Raw genomic sequence first — 20,774 nt, forward strand, 5'->3', positions numbered from 1 at the left:
GAATTGGTACAGTTTCTTTTTGTTCTTCTAATTGTAAATGCTTAAAACACTAAAACGGGATGAGTGATGTTTAAAAATGTTTACTTGATGTCAGAAAACCTTGAATTGTGTGCATGTGTACTGCTGGTTTTATAAACATCTATATAACTATGGGCAAGTCATTTCCTTTACATGGCGATTTGAGTGTTTAAAAGTAAATGCAAATAGACATTCTGAAGAATCCAGAATACTGAGTAAAAACTTTCATAATTATGAATCAAATGAATATGGTATGTTCACTTAACCCAATATTCTGAAAATATATATTAAGCCTGTGTTTTAGGGTAAACTTTTACCTGAGATTGCTAGGTGATTGAGGGGAGCAGGCATGAATAAGACAAGGTCTTATGTGTAGACAAATAAATGAGTCCAGGATAATAAATGCTATAATGGAGCTTTCTACAAAGAGAAGGAAACAATAAATTCTGTCTTGTATGAGAAATCAGAAAAGGCTTCACATAGGAAATGTTATTTGGCCCATATTTTGAAAAATGAGTAGGAATATTCTTGGAGGTAGCAACATGGTATTCAATGGCACAGAAGCATCAAAATGTATGCTTCTGGATCATACTTTGATTTGCTGTGGCTGAAGCACGGGTATAAGTGAACATTTAATTGGTTGGAGCCAATTAAATGTTGAACATTTAATTGGTTTAAGTGGATGGAGCCAGAAATAGTGAGGCTAGAGGTAAAGCTGATAAAATAGGACCTGATTGTGGAGGGACTCATATCATATGCCATGCTAAAGAATTGGGTTCTGATTATTTCGGCACTGAGAAGCCATTAGAAGTTAAGAAATGGGTTGATGCTTCAGAATGGTGTTTTAGAAAGAGAGTTGAGGGTAGCCTGAAAGACAGGAAAGAAAAGATGCTTGAGGAGGCTGCTGAAGTAGACCATGCAATAGTAGATGAGAGCATGAACTGTGGCAGTAAAAAAAGGAGAAAAGGGAATGAGGAGTGGGTTCAAGAGAGATAGAAGAGAATCCATAAACTTAAGTATAAGTTGTATTAGGGGCAACAGAGGAGACAAGAATGCCTCAAACTTTTAGCTTAGATGACTGAAGGAGCAGTGAAGCCATTAACTTAGAAAATAAAGAAGGAAATGTCTATAGGACATTTAGGTGGAAGGTTCTGGTAGACAACTGACTTAGCGGGTATCGCTATGTAGGTATGGGCTCAGACAAAAACAGAAATTTTAGCTGTGGGAGTCATTGGCATGTAAACCCTATAGAAACTATGGTAGAAGAATAGAAGAGCACATACAACAGGAGTAGAAGAACGCTCCAGAGCAGAACTCTGGAAGAAGGCCATCAAAATGTTTTTTGTCTAAAGTCACTGCTATTAGTCTGATAGGAAAATAGTAGTCCCTGCCACACAGCTATTTGGTTTACAATTCCTTTTGAGAAAATTTGTATACCAGCTCATCCTGATGATTCATTTTCCATAATAGAAAAGACTGTTGTGTTAAAATTGAAAGCTGGCTATCAGACTGATCTTTAGAACTTCTCTGAGGATTTCATGATAAAGTGATAATAGAATTCCAACTTGCCATCACCTCAAAAAAGGGAAATGGTACTAACAGTGTTAGAATGTGCTGTTTTTGTAATTTGTGGAAGAATGTAACACTTACTAATCATAATGTAACTTAAGTATAATTCAGCTGTGTAATAACCCTGTCTTATACCTACCATGTGAAAACATTAAAGGTTTTAGAAATCTGTACTAACAAATGTTATTTATGTATCAGCTGTTTGTGATATAGGGTCTGCCTCCTTTAAATATGATATGCGCCGACTCAGTGAAATTCTGGCATTTCCAAGAGCATGGTATAGAAGAAGTATTGCAAGACGTCTATTCCTTGGAGACCAAACTATAAATTTGCCAAGTAAGCTTGTTATGTAATTTTAATTTTGGTTACTGTAGCAGCAAGACCTACAATTGATAACACAAACGTGATCTTACTTGGCAGGGTGTACCATGTGATGCGTTCAGTCATTCAAGAAATGTCCATTGGGCCCCTCTAATATGCCAACCACAAGGGATATATTAGCACTGAGGATATATTAGAGAACCAAAAAGACAAAAAGTTTTGTCTTCTTTGAGATTACATTCTGGCTGAATAAATATAGTTTATTCTATAACTATCCTAACAAATTAGTAAACTTATAAGTTAGTTAATTTGTTAGTAAATTTATTCTATAATGATTACTCTGTAATCCTTTTAAATATCCAAGTTAATCATGGTTAGCGAAGCATGGGAAACAGACGATGCTGGGGACATGTTACTATCTTGCCCGCATTTGTCTGCTGGATTTAGATATTGTTGTAGGTAATGAAATCAAGAGATTTTTGGAAATGAAAACTAGTCAGTTACATAGAGGTAAATATGAGAAACCCTAAGTCTGAGTGTATTCCCTCACCTGTAAACTGAGACCAGAGGTCCTGTTTTGCTCTTTTCATGGAGTTTAAACAAAACACTGGCATGTTCTTTGCAAACTGTAAATTGCTGTACAGCTGCTAAATAGAGAACTAGAAGGAATATGTAATGTGATTAGAAATGATGGATGGGTGAAGTTATTTTATAACATAGGGATTTTACCCTGTTACTTTGGATTTTTTGTTTGTTTTGTTTGTTTTCTACTAGCATCTGGCCCAGGGACACCTGATTCCATTGAAGGGGTAAGCCAACACCTTTCCCCTGAATCATCAAGAAAAGCTTACTGCAAGACCTGGGAGCAGCCAAGTCAGTCAGCCTCCTTCACCCACATGCCTCAGTCACCTAATGTGTTCAATGAGCATATGACAAACAGCACCATGTCACCAGGGACAGTAGGACAGAGCCTAAAATCCCCAGCTTCCATAAGATCAAGGAGTGTATCTGATTCTTCAGTTCCTCGAAGAGGTAACACTGCTCTTTTTGTTATCAGTAGCCCTACAGTGTTCTCAGGATAAAATCTTAGTTACTCTCAGATTTCAGCCCTAACTATAGGAAAATATATTCTTGACGTTTTTATGACACGTCAAAAAAAAAAAAAAAAAATCCCCAACACAGTAAAAACAACAAAACAAATATTTCAAAGTATTGCCATCAAGACAGCTAGATGGCCAGTAGCTTTACAATTAGATAAGGGGAGAGGAATTAGCATATTGTTTGTGTGCTCCATATGGGCTTGGCCTTGTACTTGTGCCTGATTGTATAAAAATGAATGATGTAGTTCTCGTCAAAAGATTAAAATATAATGAGCAAATGCAGGATTCAAGATATATACTCAGTCCATAAGAACACAAAAGACAGGCACCCCAACCGGCATCTGCATTTCAGAATGGTTTCTGCCTTTGAGTCCTGTATTTGGCAACAGCACCTTATGATTTTCTTCTTTGTTAAACAAAATCCTAGGGTGATGCATGATCTGTGCTGCTATATCCCATGCACACCAGAATTTCCTCATATAAAATGGGGGCCATACATAATTTTATGAGCTTTCAAGAGGTAAAGCTGCCAGCACTTATAAACATTTAGTAAGTGGTAACTATTATTTTAGAGGCAATAGGATAACCATTAAACATTAGATTCTAATACAAGAATATTATATTTTTACTTTTTGGATTATAGCAATAAAAATAGTTTTTGCTTTGTAACTAGCTTGGCATTTATGTGAATGAACATGTATTTGATTTTTCTATTTTTAGATTCACTTTCAAAAACATCAACTCCTTTTAACAAATCAAACAAAGCAGCAAGCCAACAAGGGACCCCATGGGAAACACTTGTCGTGTTTGCTATCAACTTGAAGCAATTAAACGTTCAAATGAATATGAGTAATGTAATGGGAAATACAACGTAAGCTATTCAGATACAAAGGAAATGTATTTAATCATTTTTGTAACTTTTCTTCTACTGTAGTAAAGATATTCAGAACCTTTTTTGAATGCTAAATATTTGAAAAAGATAGTAGATAAACGATATAAAATGTTTTATCCTGAAAATGGCTTAATTCTAAGGATACTGCAATATAAAACATCATGAAATATATGTTCTATAAAAAGGGAATCAATTATAAGGAGAACAGGGTAATTTTCTAGCTTTTCTAGCTAGGAGTAAAGCTTCATTATCAATGTTAATACTCAAATATTTACCACACAGTTTTTATATAAAGTATGTTGTTTCATTGTCAAACTTGACCTTTTAAATAATCTAACTCCTTTTTAATTTAAATCCTGTTTTAATTCATGACACTGGAAGCTATATATATAATAACCTTTTTTTCATTTTTTAGTTGGACAACTAGTGGTTTGAAGAGCCAGGGCCGTCTGTCAGTAGGAAGTAATCGTGATCGAGAGATCAGCATGTCTGTTGGTCTGGGAAGATCACAATTAGATTCTAAAGGAGGAGTAGTTGGAGGGACCATAGATGTCAATGCTTTGGAGATGGTTGGTATGTTGAAATTTTAAAACTGACCTAACATATCCTTAAGATATATATATCCAAAAAAATGCTTTTGGAGATGGATTCTCATGAGTTTTTCCCATGGACATGTCTGTCAAAATTAATTATTGTTTCTATTTTAGCTCATATTTCTGAACATCCAAATCAGCAACCCAGTCACAAAATTCAGATTACTATGGGTTCTACTGAAGCTCGTGTTGATTACATGGGCTCAAGTATCCTCATGGGCATCTTCAGTAATGCTGATCTTAAGCTTCAGGATGAATGGAAAGTAAACTTGTATAATACATTGGATTCAAGCATAACTGATAAAAGGTATTTATTAAGGATTACTTTTTGGACACTTTACATGACTGTTCTCAACATATTGTCTATCATCTGGTGAGAAAACAGCAATTTTTCTTACAAAACTCTTATTTATTATGCAATTAATACAAATTAAAAAGCTGGGCGGGGGAAGAAAATGTTTCTTGTACTTTTTGAGTATCTTTTGTAAGACATATGACAAATATTTTGTTTTATGCTCTAGTGAGATTTTCGTCCATGGAGATTTGAAGTGGGATATTTTCCAAGTAATGATATCAAGGTCAACCACACCAGATCTGATAAAAATAGGAATGAAGCTCCAGGAATTTTTCACACAACAATTTGATACCAGCAAACGAGCTCTGTCTACCTGGGGACCAGTTCCTTACCTTCCGCCAAAGACAATGACTAGCAACCTAGAAAAAAGTTCACAAGAACAATGTAAGAATTAGAAGTAAGCTTTTATATATGCTTTATCTTTCACTAAATATGTTACATTCTTAATTTAAAATCATAATAATCTGTATGCCCCACTTAGAAAATAGCCCACAGGCTCTTTATCTCACTCAGTTAGCAAAGGACCAGAATTTCTACCTGCCAATGGAATTAGAGGCCATCATTTAGGAAGACATCATTTGTTATCTCTTCCCCCTGCTGCAGTGCATCTGCATCCATACCCACTCCACGCTCTTGAATAGTGTTTATGAGAATATCATGTTCTGGTTTAGAATGTCTGTGGAGTCAGAATATTTGAATTTGGATTTATTAGGTGATAAGCAGGTCATTATTTTCACTTAGTAATTCAATTGGCAAATATTTATTAAGCTACAACCATGTGCTTAGGCACTATTCTAGGCACAGGAGATCTAGTGGTGGACAGAATCACTACCCTCATGAAGCTCAGCTTCTAATGGGAGAGAAAGACCATAATAAATTTACTAACTAAATATATAAGATAATTTCAGTAAGAGAGAAGTGCTAAGCAAAAGAACAAAACGGGAAGAATATAGAGAATGATTAAATGTGAGGATAGCTATTTTAGAAAGGGTGATCATTTAGGCTTTTTCTGAAGTGACATTTTAGTGGAAATGTGAATGAAAGAACAAGGCTAAGATGTGGGGGAAGAGAGTTCCAGGCATTGGGGGATATTGAGTCCAAAGTTCCCCTAGTAGGAACAAACTTGGCTTGAGGATCATTAAGGTTGCCACTGTGGCTGGAACAGAAATGAGCAAGGACGAAAATGCCGGACATGAATTCACAGAGGTCTACTACAGTAAGATTTTTAATATGATGGTTAGCTATCAGAGAGTTTTAAACAGATTTGATATCTGATTTATCTTTTCAAAAAATACTCCCTTTTAAAGCTCACTCTGGCTACTGTGTGAAGAACAGACTATAGGCAGTTAAGAATGGAAGGAAACCATTGCAATAATTACCATTATCATTGTTACGTACATAGTTACATCATTATTGTAAGGAAGCCATTGCAAGAGTCCAGGCAAGAAATGGTGGCTTTCACTAGGATGATAGAGGTGTAAGTGGTGAGAAACAGTCAGAATGAGGATAGCTTTTTAATAACTTTATTATCACAGAAGTAATACGTATACATTGAAAAAAACTAGAAAACACAAGAGAAGCAAAAAAATAAAACCATCACATTCCACTCAGAAATCACTGTGAACACCTTAGAGCATACACCTCCAGATATTTTTCTGTGTATCTGTATATATGCATACATTTTAAGAAAATATCAAAATTCATACCATTTTGTAGGTCAACAATCTCCAACTTTCCATTTTGCTAATTATCTCCTTTAGCTTTCAAAACACATTCAAATTTCCATGATTGATCTAAAAATGTCCTCTATAATGGTTTTGTCCAAACCAGTTTATCCAATCCAAGGTCACAGGTTAAATATGGTTATGTTCCTTTGCCTTCTTTTAATTTAGCACAGTTCACTTTTTATATGAACTGACTTATTGAAGAGATGTAGCCAACTGTCCTAAAGAATTCCCTACCTTCTAGATCTTTTTCAGTTACTTCTTTGTGGTGTCATTTATGTTTTTCCTGTAGTCCATGTATTTCCTTTAAACTAGAATTTATATTAGGCATATAAAAATTGAGGGATGTTCTGCAAAATGCCTGGCCTGGATTCTTCAAAAAAACTCCTCGTCACAAAAAACAAACATAAAGGCTTAGGGAATTGTTTAAAGGAAAACATAATAGCTGAATACAATTCATGATCTTTGGTTGGATTATGGGTGAGAGGTATGGAAAACAGCCAAAAGGAACATTATTGGAATAAATGGAAAATAAACATTGTATGTTTGATTAGTGCTTCTCAAACTTAACATGCATCTGAAACCCCTGGAGATGTTATTAAAATATAGATTTTGATATAGTAGGTACAGGTGGGCTTAAGAGTCGGCATTTCTCACAAGCTCCCAGGCAATGCTGATTCTGCTGGCCCTCTGACCTTTGAGTAGCAAAGGAATATGAGTTTAAAAGCAGTACTTAAAATAAGAGGGTCTGCATTTGATATCTAGGTCTTCCAGTTACTGGTTCACTTAACCTCTTTGTTCTTCTGCTTATTCACTTGAAATCAGTCAAGATGAAATATCTAGTTTACAAAGTTATAATGAGAATTGAGAATTACATAAAATTCCATGCAAGTACTTTGTAACTCATTAATCATTACAGACATATTAGGTTTTGGTTTTTTCTTTTTTTTTTTTTTTTGGAGACAGGTTCTCACTCTGTCATCCAGGCTGGAGTGCAGTGGCACGATCTCAGCTCACTACAACCTCCGCCTCCTGGGTTCAGGCAATTCTCCTGCCTTAACCTCCCAAGTAGCTGGGACTACAGGCGTGCTCCACCGCACCCAGCTAATTTTGGTATTTTTAGTAGAGACAGGGTTTCACCATGTTGGCCAGGCTGGTCTCGAACTCCTGACCTCAAATGATCCACCCGCTACGGCTTCCAAAAGTGCTGGGTTTGCAGGCGTGAGCCACAGCACCCAGCCTCAGACATATTAGTTTTAATTATTTTTAGCAAGTTACTACTTTCCTTAGCTATATCCATCCTCATGCAGCATCTTTTCCTAGAATGTCTCTTTATTAGCTATTGCTTAATGTTTAACAGGCACTGGACACTGTTTTCATCCCTCACCTGAGACTGTAGAAAGTAGCCACTTGCTGCCTCACTCTACCCTATCCAAGGGTACTCATTAGGCACTTCAGGATATGTGTTTTTTGGTTTTCTTGCAGTACTTGATGCAGCACATCATCGACACTGGCCTGGAGTATTGAAGGTGGTATCAGGATGCCACATATCCTTATTTCAGATTCCATTACCAGAAGATGGAATGCAATTTGGAGGATCAATGAGCTTACATGGAAATCATATGACACTGGCATGTTTTCATGGTCCAAATTTTCGTTCAAAATCTTGGGCCCTTTTTCATTTAGAAGAACCAAATATTGCTTTTTGGACTGAAGCTCAGAAAATCTGGGAAGATGGTAAACTGACACATTTCCAGCTTTTACTTTCTCCTATCTTCTGTTATGACTATAAATGACAATTGTATTTCTGAAGTCCATCTCTGTTTATCATGTATCTGACATGTTAAGGAGTTCACTGCCAATGAGTCAATATTTATAATGTCTGGAACATGTTAATTTCTGAACGTGCCATCTTACTCCATGTTTCTTACTTAGGCAATTAAAGTTTCTGCTGCTGTGGCTAAACATAAGTCATGGTAATAGTTACTGTAATCTTTCTTATAAAAACATGAAGTGAAGGCAACATAGTGGTAGTGTGAGGAAATTATTTGCCAGTCAAGACTATATTATAAAATATATAGGCAAGGCTGTGCTTTTATCTCTACAGTGATAAACCCATTTCCTTTGAGCTTTAGTTTTCTACTTGGTGGTTTCTACATTGAGGGAAAAAAATGTTTGATGTTTGATGCTTTCTTCATCTTACTAGGGACAAATCCAATTACCACTAATAGAAGAATTATTTGTGAATTATTTGGTTTTTATCCTCATTTATTCTTCATTTTTATAGCCTTCCTATATATGACAACTGAATTTATAGCTCTGAGGCCACAATTATCATCTTGAATCTAAATATGGTTTATTACCTTAAAAAAGTATTTTTATTTTGTTGTAGGCTCCAGTGATCATTCTACATATATTGTACAAACACTAGATTTTCACCTGGGTCATAATACTATGGTTACCAAACCATGTGGTGCTTTGGAAAGTCCTATGGCAACAATAACCAAGATAACAAGGCGTCGCCATGAAAATCCACCCCATGGAGTAGCAAGTGTGAAAGAATGGTTCAATTATGTTACAGCTACAAGGAATGAAGGTTAAAATTTTGAGTCTTTGGAGAGATTTATTTTGTTTTTTCCATTTTGGATTCTGTTGACTGTGTTTAGAATTTAAATGGAGATGGTGTTTTCATTTCCTTAAACAATTTTCATTTTAATCTTGCTGGCTGACACAAGTAATAATTATTTAATACCACCCTGGTAATGTGGCATCTCATGGACTCAACTTATTTTAGATGTAATTGAAAACACTCTAAATAAAATTGGCTTTAAATAAAATTAAGTTTATTACATTGAGAAATATTTTAGGAAATATTTAGGAAATGATTCTGGAAAAATATTTTTCTAGTAATGCTAAAAAATGGAAGTTTGGGGAGGTTGTTACACAACTAAATAAAGGAATACCACAAACTTAAAGTTCGAATAGCTAGAACAAAATGAAACCAAATATTATCATTCTATCAAGTTGTAAGTTTAAAAGAAAGTGCTTTTGATAGTTTTTTTTTTCATTTGATTAGATACAACAGTCTTGTGATAGTGTGGTCATGATAACTTATTTTGTGGTGCTTTTGGGATTTGGGTTTATAGTATTGCTTTTACCAATTATCTCTGTGTATTGGAAAGCTGACTAGATTGACAGGTGTTGAGACTTTTCAATGTTTTACATAAAAATGACCTTTTTTCTTTTCTTTTTCTTTTTTTGAGACAGAGTCTTGCTCTGTTGCCCAGACTGAAGTGCAGTGGCATGATCTTGGCTCACTGCAACCTCCATTTCCTGGGTTCAAGCGATTCTCCTGCCTCAGCCTCCCAAAGTGCTGGGATTACAGGCATGAGCCACCATGCCCAGCCAAAAATGACCTTTTTTCAAAATGGAAAAGATTAGGCCCCATGAGAACAGTTAACATGGAATAGGCCATCTCATGGATTGAATAGAGACTGTTAAAAATGTTCCTAGAACAAAGGAGAATAAGAAAGTGAATCAGAAGATTATGCCTGTACTGACTATTTTACCTTCCAAACAGGGATTTGGGGGAAGGGGGATCTTTATGGCTGGAGTGTCCTAAAGCGTCTATTAGCATAATGAACTGCCGTCTGAAGAAAAATACTAATTATTATAATTCTAAGATCTATAAAAGATCTTTATAAAACTAAGATCTATAGTTTAATCATAGCACATATGTTGGGGAAAATCAGTACTTCTACCTGATTTCAAGACCAGGATCCTATTTAATCTCAAATTCTTTAAGAGTGAAGTGTTCAATCTATGGAGCCCTTTGGGCTTAGTGAAATTCCAACTTCAGACATGAATTCAGTTGAGAATAATATTCATTTTAAAATCCCAGAAACCAAAGCTAGAATGTATTGGGTTTATACAAATCCCATTATAAAGCTTTGGTCTTGACAACAGTGAGATACTGATATAGATATACTACATATATATCTATATCATATGTATATATATAAATATATGTATATATACATATGTATATATATACACATATGTGTCCATGTATATGTATATATCTGTATACATAGATATATGTAGTATATCTATCTATAATGTGATTCTTTCCAACTTTTGAAATAATAGTTCTGTATATTATAGTTGTCTTGAAAGCTATATAGGCTTGTCAATGCCTATTGTTTTAATTTGACTCTCTCTTTATCATTATGCATGTAGAGCTAAATCTACTTCGTAATGTTGATGCTAACAACACTGAGAATAGCACTACTGTGAAGAATTCTAGTTTGTTGAGTGGATTCAGAGGAGGTTCTAGCTACAACCATGAAACAGAGACTATCTTTGCATTACCAAGGATGCAGCTTGACTTTAAATCCATTCATGTTCAAGAACCACAGGAGCCTTCATTACAGGGTATGTAGAAAAACAATTTAAAGTTAATAAGAAAATTCTAAAGGCACTTCAAACTACTGCTGTGTTCCCATGGATTTTTTGTAATATTAATATCTAATGAAATTAATTTTCTAGGCAAAATTGATTTATTTTCTTATCAGCTATATGACCTCTGGAAAATTATTTAACCAACTTATACCTCTCTCTCCTCAGTAAAATGAAGAAGAATAATTGGACTTCATTTATAGGACTATTATCAGGAATAAATGGCATATATAGGTTGAGCATCCCAATCCAAAAATCTGAAATGCCCTAAAATCCAAAATATTTTGAACACTGACATGACACAGGAAATGCTCATTGGAGGATTTCAGATTTTTGGATTGGGGTTCTAAAACCAGTAAGTATAATGCAAATATTCCAGAATCCAAAATTTGAAAGACATCTGATCCCAAGCATAATTGGATAAAGGATACTCAATCTGTACTAGGGAAGTGCTTAACAAACTATCATCATCCTGTAAATCACATACAGATATTACTCATTTCTTTACAGTTGCATTTCATGTGGATGCATTTACATAGACCTATATAAATCCTTATTAATGGGAAGATGACTCATTTTATTAAATCTTTTACCATATTATTGCAGATGCCAGCCTGAAGCCAAAAGTAGAATGTAGTGTGGTGACAGAGTTCACTGACCACATTTGTGTGACTATGGATGCTGAGCTTATCATGTTTCTTCATGATTTAGTGTCAGCTTATCTTAAAGAAAAAGAAAAAGGTGGGTGGAATACTCTTTTTCTTTTAGGCTGCAAGAATGGCAGCTGTCAATGCCATTTACATGAATTGTTATGGTCTAATGAGAAAATGAGTGGAATATATCTCCCGTGAGTTGAAGATATCAGTAAATAGCGTTAGTAAGACTATCACAGACTTTCTGAGTACTTGCTATATATACAGCACCAACGGTGTTTTATACTTTACAAAGTGTTTCTGTATACATTATCTTATGTACATTTTCAGTTAGATCTTACAGGAGATTCTTGAAAAATAGGAAAATGTGAGAAAATACTGCAAATCAAAGTGAAATGACTAAAGAAACAACTACATAATAAAGAAGCATGAGTTATTTACCTAATTGTGAAAACTGAATTGAGAAAGCTGATAAATGTTTGGAATGCAGAAAACATTTTCTTTTTAATACATAAATTATTTAAATCTCAGTGGTGGTATTTGGGTTCATGAGCTTGCTAACATTGGTTTACAGACTGGTAACTTAATGTTTACCCATTAAGAAATGTATGGTGGCTGGGGGCGGTGGCTCATGTCTGTAATACCAGCACTTTGGGATTGCCAAGGAGGATGGACTGCTTGAGCCCAGGGCTTTGAGACCAGCCTAGGCAACAAAGTGAGACCCCATTTCTACAAAAAATACAAAAATTAGCCATGTGTGGTGGCACATACCTGTAGTCCCCAGCTACTCGGGAGGCTGTGAGGTGGGAGGATCGCTTGAGCCTGGGAGTTCAAGGCTACAGTGAGCTGTGAGCCATAATCGCACCACCACACTCCAGCCTGGGTGACAGAGATCCTGTCTCAAAAAAAAAAAAAAAAAGTATGGCAGCCCTAATATCTGGAATTAGCTAATATATTATAGTACTCTGTAACTGTTTAAAAGAATGAGGTAATTTGAAATGTAATGATTTGGAATGCTTACAAAATATATGGCCATTTATTCATTCAATATTTATTGCACTGTTATGAATATACAATGGTAAAATCACATATGTGCTTCCTAATAAATAACTTGGAATAAATGTAATTTGTTCAAGTCACACTATAATACTGTTTCATTTTCTTCATGAGGAAAAAATATAAAATTTGTCTTGACTTTTAAAAATAAAGATTATCAAACGACCATGTTGAAAGAGTACAAAGGTAGCATAGCATACATTGAAATGCTCTTTTATTAATATTCAATTGAGATGTGCCCAAAATTCAGTGAGAGAGTAAAACCAATAATGATGGCTGGGAGAAATCTATATGACCTCAGTAGAAACTTCAAGTAAAATGACAGAAACTGTATAATAGGCAATCTTGTATATTATATATAAGTAGATAAAATCTTCACATACAGCCCCAACAGATACCAGTCACTGGCAATCCTTTTTGTTTTTATGCCTTAATATTTAAACTTAATGTAGAAAAAAACAGATTCAAGACAAACCTGTGAAGTTCAGAATTATTTTCTAGTCTACCTATATTTGAAAACCTGACAAATTTGTTTCTCTTGGGTATGATGTGAAACATTTGTCATTTTATGAAATAGTTTGTTGGTCTTGGTCTGCCACAAACTACGTGTATTTCTAAAAAACAACAACAAAAAGACCGTTTTAATATAAACTGTTATAAAACATTTCAATGGGAAAAGGGGGTGGATTTACAATAACAAAATATATATGTGAGGATTTCAATTATAAATAAGTTATTACAAGCAACAAGCACTTCGTTTTGGCCAAAATACTCAAACATACCTGAGAAAATGCTTAACAGCATGTCAGACTATACCAGAATCAACATATTTAGAGAACATCAAAATAAACTGTAGCACTGTAACCACCACCAGTAATAAACAAAAACCCAGCAACTGAGCAGGCCTTAACTGAACAGGGCATCTGTGTTCTTATGTAGTGCGTTACTATGGCTTAATTTTGAGGCTCATTCCCAATCAAGTTATAACCAGAGCTATATAACACATATTACCTAATTATTCAATTATTTCACGTCCAGTTTGTGTATTGAAACTAATGCCCTAAGAGGAAAGCTGTATTCATTAAATAAGATCATATGAAAGTATTAATGGCAAAAACTGCAATTACTTTTGCACCACCCTAATACCTATGTTGCAGATTACACTTTATATATAATTATTATAGCCAATTAAAAGACTTGTCTTTATAAAGAGTGAAAAGCCTGCTTACATAAAAACCTCTTTAGTACCACTGTTCAAATATATATACAACTAGCCACTAGCATACAAAAACCATTGAATTACACAGCTTAAATTAATGAATGGTATGGTGTGTGAATTATATCTCAAAGCTGTTAAAAAAAAAACAAAAAAGGGAGGGGGGAGGGATAGCATTAGGAGATATACCTAATGCTAAATGACGAGTTAATGGGTGTAGCACACCAGCATGGCACATGTATACATATGTAACTAACCTGCACATTGTGCGCATGTACCGTAAAACTTAAAAGTATAATAATAATAAAAAAAAAATAAAAAAAAAACCTACTACAGCCATTCTTTAGGAAACCTACAACTATCAATTTCAGTGCCATAGGCTTGCTATCAAGTCAATGATCTCAGCATTTTTTATCATTAATGTTGACACTGTTAATCTCTAAGAATTATCAATAATTGGTACTTATGGCTTATTTTAAAATATTATTTTTAAGAAATGCAATTAAATGAGGCTTTGGCCAGGTCATAGATAAAATGAGAAATGAAACCAATTCTGTTCTAATTCTTATGGTGATTTAACATAAATGTATCATACTAATCTAAATTTTCCTTATAGCCATCTTTCCACCTCGGATTTTATCTACTCGACCAGGACAAAAAAGTCCAATTATTATACATGACGACAATTCCTCTGATAAAGATAGAGAAGATAGCATCACTTATACTACTGTGGACTGGAGAGATTTTATGTGCAATACATGGCATCTAGAACCTACTCTTAGGTAAGTAATGAGTATATACATTTTACCCATATGCTAAGGGATTACTATGAGCAAAAAGTTATGAATAATGTAAGTTACATATGATTATCAAAAAATATATTCAGAAGTTAGTCTCCTGTAATGTCTATAGCTTCTGTGTGCTGTCTTTGCTGCTGCTTTCTGTATTTGTTTCTAGGTAAGGCGAATGAAGTACAAATGTTGAGAATAGCTCAGCACTGATGAGTTGTCCAATGGGTGACATTACTAAAATATGAGAATAATTGTCCTTCCACTGTTGCCACTAGTTTTTCACCTTCTCACCAAGATGTTATTTTCAGGGTTTGAGGTAGCTACTGTAAACTGTTTTGTTATTTAGTATGGCAAGATGCAGCAGAAGTCATATTTAATTGTTAAGGAACTATTTTAATTTCTTGCTGTATATATGTCATAACACTGTAATAAAACCTGCAGCATCACAGTGCCCCTCTCTTTGCATACTAAGCATTATAAAACCATGCCTAATATCTTAAATTTAACACTATCAGATTAAGGTTCCCTTACTGAGTCATGGTCTACTAAAATTATCCCAATTAAATCACTATCCCAAAATTTCAAAAGTATTTTTTAGTTTCAGTTATATTTATGATAGTTTCTATAACTAGTGGTGCTTGCTTTGTGTGTCCTTGTTTGTGATTAACACTAACAGCCTTCCTGTTTTTTTTCCTTTCATCTCATCTGCTTTGTTAATCCTGTTGTAACTGTCTGAATCCTGAAATAACACTATTTTTAAAAATCCATTACATCCCAGCACAACATTCTGCAAAATGATATACATTTTATTTAGATAAGGTTTTTATTCAGACATATTTATGTCACAAAATAATTCCAAAATAAAATCTCCATTATGCAGTGAGGACTCTTGTATAGGCAGAAAGTACTGACTTGGTGTGTTAATAAATAATTGGCATACAGTAAAATTTGTTGTAACTAAATAAGCAAAACACTTTGGTACTAATAGTGCATATACCCATGAGAAATATTAACTGTTAAAATACTGCAGAGGTCCTAATGCAGAAAACTATTTGTAAAATCTGTTTTGTATTTGCAAATTTAAATAATGTATTTAAATTGAATACAAAATGAATTTAGTTTCAAGTGAGCATAAAAATAGCTACCATATTCCTTTTTTTAGCAAACTATCAAGAGTAACTAGTTAAGTAATGTGGTGTAGTGGTAGAGAGCGTGGTTTAAGAGCTCTGGCTGTAAGCCCAGCTCTTTTGCATAGTAGCTGACTGAGCTAGGCCAAAACACCTAACCCCTCTGTTCTCTCTGCCTCAGTTGACTCATGAAAAATTTGGAAAATGGTATTACCCACCTTGTAGGATCGTTACACTGGTTAAATGAATTAACGCAAAATGCTTATAACTATTTGAGTTTGAGGAGATCAATGCCTAACCACCCCCAACCCCCACCCTGAGTTCAGAACCAATTGAAATAGTGGGAGAGATTAATATGGATAAAGCTGATAACAAGACATGTGGCTTAGATATACGGCAACAATAGCTTTCTACAAAGTTCGGGTTTGGTCCTACCTGCAGGGCATCGATGCAGAACTTAACTTCGGGGAAGGGCGGGATGGGGGTTGCTGGAGTTGTACAATCAGCAGCTCTATGTATGTACTCAGCCACAGACAACATAGAATACTCTAGGGCTAACCTGTTTAGGGGCTTGCTCCTGAAAAACCTGTGGTATGAAGGAACAGACTAAAATGAAGGGCTCCATGAGGGAGGAGGGTACTGAACTGTTACTTCCTCTGCTAACTTTGCCTGTTGGATAAATCATCAATACAGGGGCAGAAGGTGGCCAGGAGCAGTTCAGTAACAGCTGTTTCTCCACGTATAAGGAAATAGCAAGAATAGGGAAAAAATGGTTCTCCCTTCAAATATGTTTAGCACATAGCACTCAGTAAATTTTAGCCTTTTTCTCCCATTATGCCACATGCTTATGAAATCTACTAAAATTAACCAGATGTCCTTTTATATGTTTAAGATAACTGTATAACAGGCCTAAAATATTCAGGATGAAATATAGTAAACACTATTGCTGTGTTTAGGTTGTCGAAGATATTTATAATCATACATATATTATTTTTTGAATGCTATTATTATGGTGAATCCAGGAATTATGGGCTCATTTATACAAATGTACCTACTGAAAATATTTTGTCTTGAGTATATTATAGAGGCTTAGTGATGTTCTTTTCCTACCATTAGAACCATGCTTTAGGGCATTACACTCCTTAATAATAACTGTAATTTTTATTTTAGATTAATTTCTTGGACTGGAAGAAAGATTGATCCAGTAGGTGTTGATTATATTCTTCAAAAATTGGGCTTTCATCATGCTAGGACTACTATTCCTAAATGGCTTCAAAGAGGAGTCATGGATCCACTGGACAAGGTTCTGTCAGTTCTTATCAAAAAGCTCGGTACTGCACTACAGGATGAAAAGGAAAAGAAAGGCAAAGACAAAGAAGAACACTAAAAAAGTAATTTGATCTGTGAACAAATTATGATTGTGTCTGTTTTATTACACTGGAGTTTTTTTTAGTATAATAATTTTAAATATAACTTTAAAATAATTCTAAATTTGTGGCTATTATAATTAAAAGTTTGTAAGTTAACCTGTTTGTTCTAGTTCCATCATTCTGTGTACAGTGAAGTATTGCATGATAATGTAAATTTTGTGAAAAACTAGATTAAAATATATAACTGCTTGTTATGGTTTATAATTATATAATGTGCAATACAATTCCTGCATCTTTAAAATGTCTGCAGAATAACTGTGAATTTTTTTGTTATTGGATTGGCTGTAACTTTTAGAAAAAAATCTTGTTGATAATGTGATTTTGGGGAGGTCATTAATTGCTTTTTCTTTTTTAAATGTAGACTTATATAAATACCTGTTTGTATATAGCTTGAGTAATTGTGATATGATTGTATACCACTAAAATATTGTTAACCATTGTAATAAAGTCACAGTAATGGTTTAAGTCTGTAGTAGTTTTTCAATCTTTTTCTCCTGTTTATAATTAATAGATGCCCATGCTGTGTCACAGCTGATCAGATGCTTTCATAGAAGATGATGATTTATACCTATATTAGAGTTGGGCCATAGGTTCTACCTCTGTGGATTCAATGAACTGCAGATCGAAAACATTCAGGAAAAAAAAAATATTCCACCCAAGTTCCAAAAAGCAAAACTTTTGTATTTACCAAGTACATTAAGTCCACATGAATGAAGTGATGTGTAGGCATTTTATTAGGTATTGTAAATAATCTACAGATGATTTTTAAAGAGTATCCAGGAGAATGTGCGTAAGTTATATTCAAATACTACACAATTTTACATGAGGAACTTGAGCATCTACGGATGTTCTGGAACCAATCCCCCAAGAACACAGGAAGATGACTATGTTTATAAAAAATTAGCTCAAGAAGGATGCAATCAGGGACAGGCACACAAGAGGTATATTAATAATACCTACGAGAAATATTAGGTATTGTTCTTTCTTAAGCTAATGGTAAATTCACAGCAAGTAATTTTTATTATACTATATTCCTTACATGTTTGTATGTATTTTTTGTGTGTATGAAGTTATATATAATGTATGTTATATATTACAGATACATATGTGTATTATGTACACACATTAAGTATAAAAAATTTTAAATGGCAAGATCTAAAATAATACTCAAAGGTAGCTATAATTACCTCAGGTTGGAAATCTAGCCAAGTCAGTATGGCCAGTTTAAAGATTGGGTAAACAGTAGAATTGAAGAGCTAGAGTTAGAAAACACCTAAAGAAAGCCTCTAGTGCAGACTCTTAGATTTAGGTAGATAAGACAGTTTTATCTCTAACAGATTAAACAACAAAAAACTCCAGAAGAGCTGGGGTACTTAGCCAAGGGTATAGATCTAGTAAATGTTAGTAGGGGAATTAAGATTTGCTGTCTAATGCCACAAAGCAACTTAGTCACACAACCAAAACCCTAGTGTTTTAACAGTCCTAATTTTGTATTCTTTCTGCTAGGCCATCATAGCTGTCATCTGTCTGATCTCTGAATCCGACCCCCAAATCTCTTAACATTGGTGCATATAAAATAACAAGTATAAACTTACCCTATTTCTGGCACTAACTGATAATGTTATAAAAAGCAAAAGGACAAATCTGTAACTACTTAAAATTTCTATGACTGTTGGACAAAGCTATGAGAAAACTAGCACATCTGTGCACTACTGATGAGAATGCAAATTGGTACAATTCCCATGAAGGACAACTAAGTAACAGCTGTCAAAATAATAAAGGCATATAATTTTTACTGGACATACATACAATACTTCCCTGTGTGAAATAATTATACAAGCATGTATATTTGCAGTATTCTGCAACAGTGCAGTATTGTGGAAGTATGTTGCAGTATTCTTTGTAATAAATGGCTGGAAACAATTCAAATGTTCATCAGTGTAAGACAGGTTAATTAAAAGTGACATCCATTCAGTAGCATAGTATGCAACCATGAAAAAAAAGATGATCTCTAAGATTTATTCCTAAATTAAAAAACATGGTCAGCCGCTTAGATTACAAAGCTTCCAAGTGGTCTATTATAGTTATTTTTTGAGTATCACGTAATTTGTTCTATTCCAGTAAATCACATGATGCATCCAGATAACTTGTAAAATTTCAATAACATGTAAAAAAAAAATTACATAAAGGATTTTGCTTTCCTATCGGCAAATATTGTACTTCTAGGCTTACTAGAGATCTGTGATTTGCAAACTGTCTATAGTGAAGAACCCTTTTTTAGAAAAAGTTGAACATGATATAAATCAATAATCTTGTAAAATATAGTAACAATTACTCAAAATGAAAAAAATTAAAATACACAAAGCTCAAATTTTTAATTATTAGGTTTGATTTACTAGATTCAAATGTTCCATCAATTGCTGTAAGAATTTCTAGGGTATTTCTGGCAACATAGCCCAATAGGAACAGCTCCAGGCTGCAGCTCCCAGCGAGACTGACACAGAAGAGGGTGACTTCTGCATTTCCAACTGAGGTACCTGGTTCATCTCATTGGGAATGGTTGGACAGTGGGTGCAGCCCACAGAGGGCAAGCCGAAGCAGGGTGGGGAGTCGCCTCACCCGGGAAGCGCAAAGGGTGAGGGGATTTCCCGTTCCTAGCCAAGGGAAGCTGCGAGTGACTGTACTTGGGGGAATGGTACACTCCTGCCCCAATACTGCACTTTTTCCACAGTCTTCGCAACCGGAAGACCAGGAGATTCCCTCTGGTGCCTGGCTCGGTGAGTCCCATGCCCACAGAGGCCAGCAAGCTAAGATCCATTGGCTTGAAATTCTCAATGCTAGCATAGCAGTCTGAGATCGACCGGGGATGCTACAGCTTGGTGGGGGGAGGGGTGTCGGCCATTGCTGAGGCTTGAGTAGGCAGTTTTATGCTGACAGTGTAAACAAAGCCTCCAGGAAGTATGAACTGGGCGGAGCCCACCGCAGCTCAGCAAGGCTGCCTCTCTAGATTCTACCTCTGTGGGCAGGACATCTCTGAACAAAAGGCAGCAGCCCCAGTCAGGGACTTATAGATAAATCCCCCATCTCCCTGGGACAGAGCACTCGGGGGAAGGGCACACCTTCAACAGACTTTAAATGTCCCTGCGTGACAGCTCTGAAGAGAGTAGCGGTTCTCCCAGCACAGCATTCGAGCTCTGATGACGGACAGACTGCCTCCTTAAGTGGGTCCCTGACCCCTGTGTAGCCTGACTGGGAGACACCTCCCAGTAGGGGCTGACAGACACCTTATACAGGAGAGCTCTGGCTGGCATCTGGCGGGTGCCCCTCTAGGATGAACGTTCTAGAGGAAGGATCAGGCAGCAATATGTGCTGTTCTGCAGCCTCCACTGGTGATACACAGGCAAACAGGGTCTGGGTGGACCTCCAGCAAACTCTAACAGACCTGCAGCTGAGAGGCCTGACTGTTAGAAG

At 35.3% G+C, this 20,774-nt stretch overlaps 1 protein-coding gene and 1 long non-coding RNA gene across 19 annotated transcripts in view; one reads left to right on the top strand and one right to left on the bottom strand.

Annotated features, from left to right (window-relative positions):
- Window positions 1-17,768, top strand: part of BLTP1 (bridge-like lipid transfer protein family member 1) — a 208,701-nt gene extending 190,933 nt beyond the window's left edge. For all 18 annotated transcript variants that reach the window (XM_063809822.1, XM_063809823.1, XM_016952153.2 and 15 more), the window contains 12 exons: window positions 1,786-1,923; window positions 2,683-2,940; window positions 3,729-3,879; window positions 4,316-4,473; window positions 4,608-4,800; window positions 5,015-5,232; window positions 8,058-8,309; window positions 8,965-9,168; window positions 10,812-11,006; window positions 11,637-11,771; window positions 14,572-14,737; window positions 17,044-17,768. In XM_063809822.1, the coding sequence (XP_063665892.1) occupies window positions 1,786-1,923; window positions 2,683-2,940; window positions 3,729-3,879; window positions 4,316-4,473; window positions 4,608-4,800; window positions 5,015-5,232; window positions 8,058-8,309; window positions 8,965-9,168; window positions 10,812-11,006; window positions 11,637-11,771; window positions 14,572-14,737; window positions 17,044-17,260 (2,285 nt within the window). In that variant the 3' untranslated portion in view covers window positions 17,261-17,768. The remainder of the gene's footprint in view (window positions 1-1,785; window positions 1,924-2,682; window positions 2,941-3,728; window positions 3,880-4,315; window positions 4,474-4,607; window positions 4,801-5,014; window positions 5,233-8,057; window positions 8,310-8,964; window positions 9,169-10,811; window positions 11,007-11,636; window positions 11,772-14,571; window positions 14,738-17,043) is intronic.
- LOC134809913 (uncharacterized) overlaps window positions 1-20,774 on the bottom strand; it is a 36,571-nt gene that overhangs the window by 2,506 nt on the left and 13,291 nt on the right. The gene's annotated exons all lie outside the window — the stretch shown is intronic.

Source organism: Pan troglodytes, chromosome 3 (assembly GCF_028858775.2).
Source record: "Pan troglodytes isolate AG18354 chromosome 3, NHGRI_mPanTro3-v2.0_pri, whole genome shotgun sequence".
NCBI classification, from domain to species: Eukaryota; Metazoa; Chordata; class Mammalia; order Primates; family Hominidae; genus Pan; species Pan troglodytes.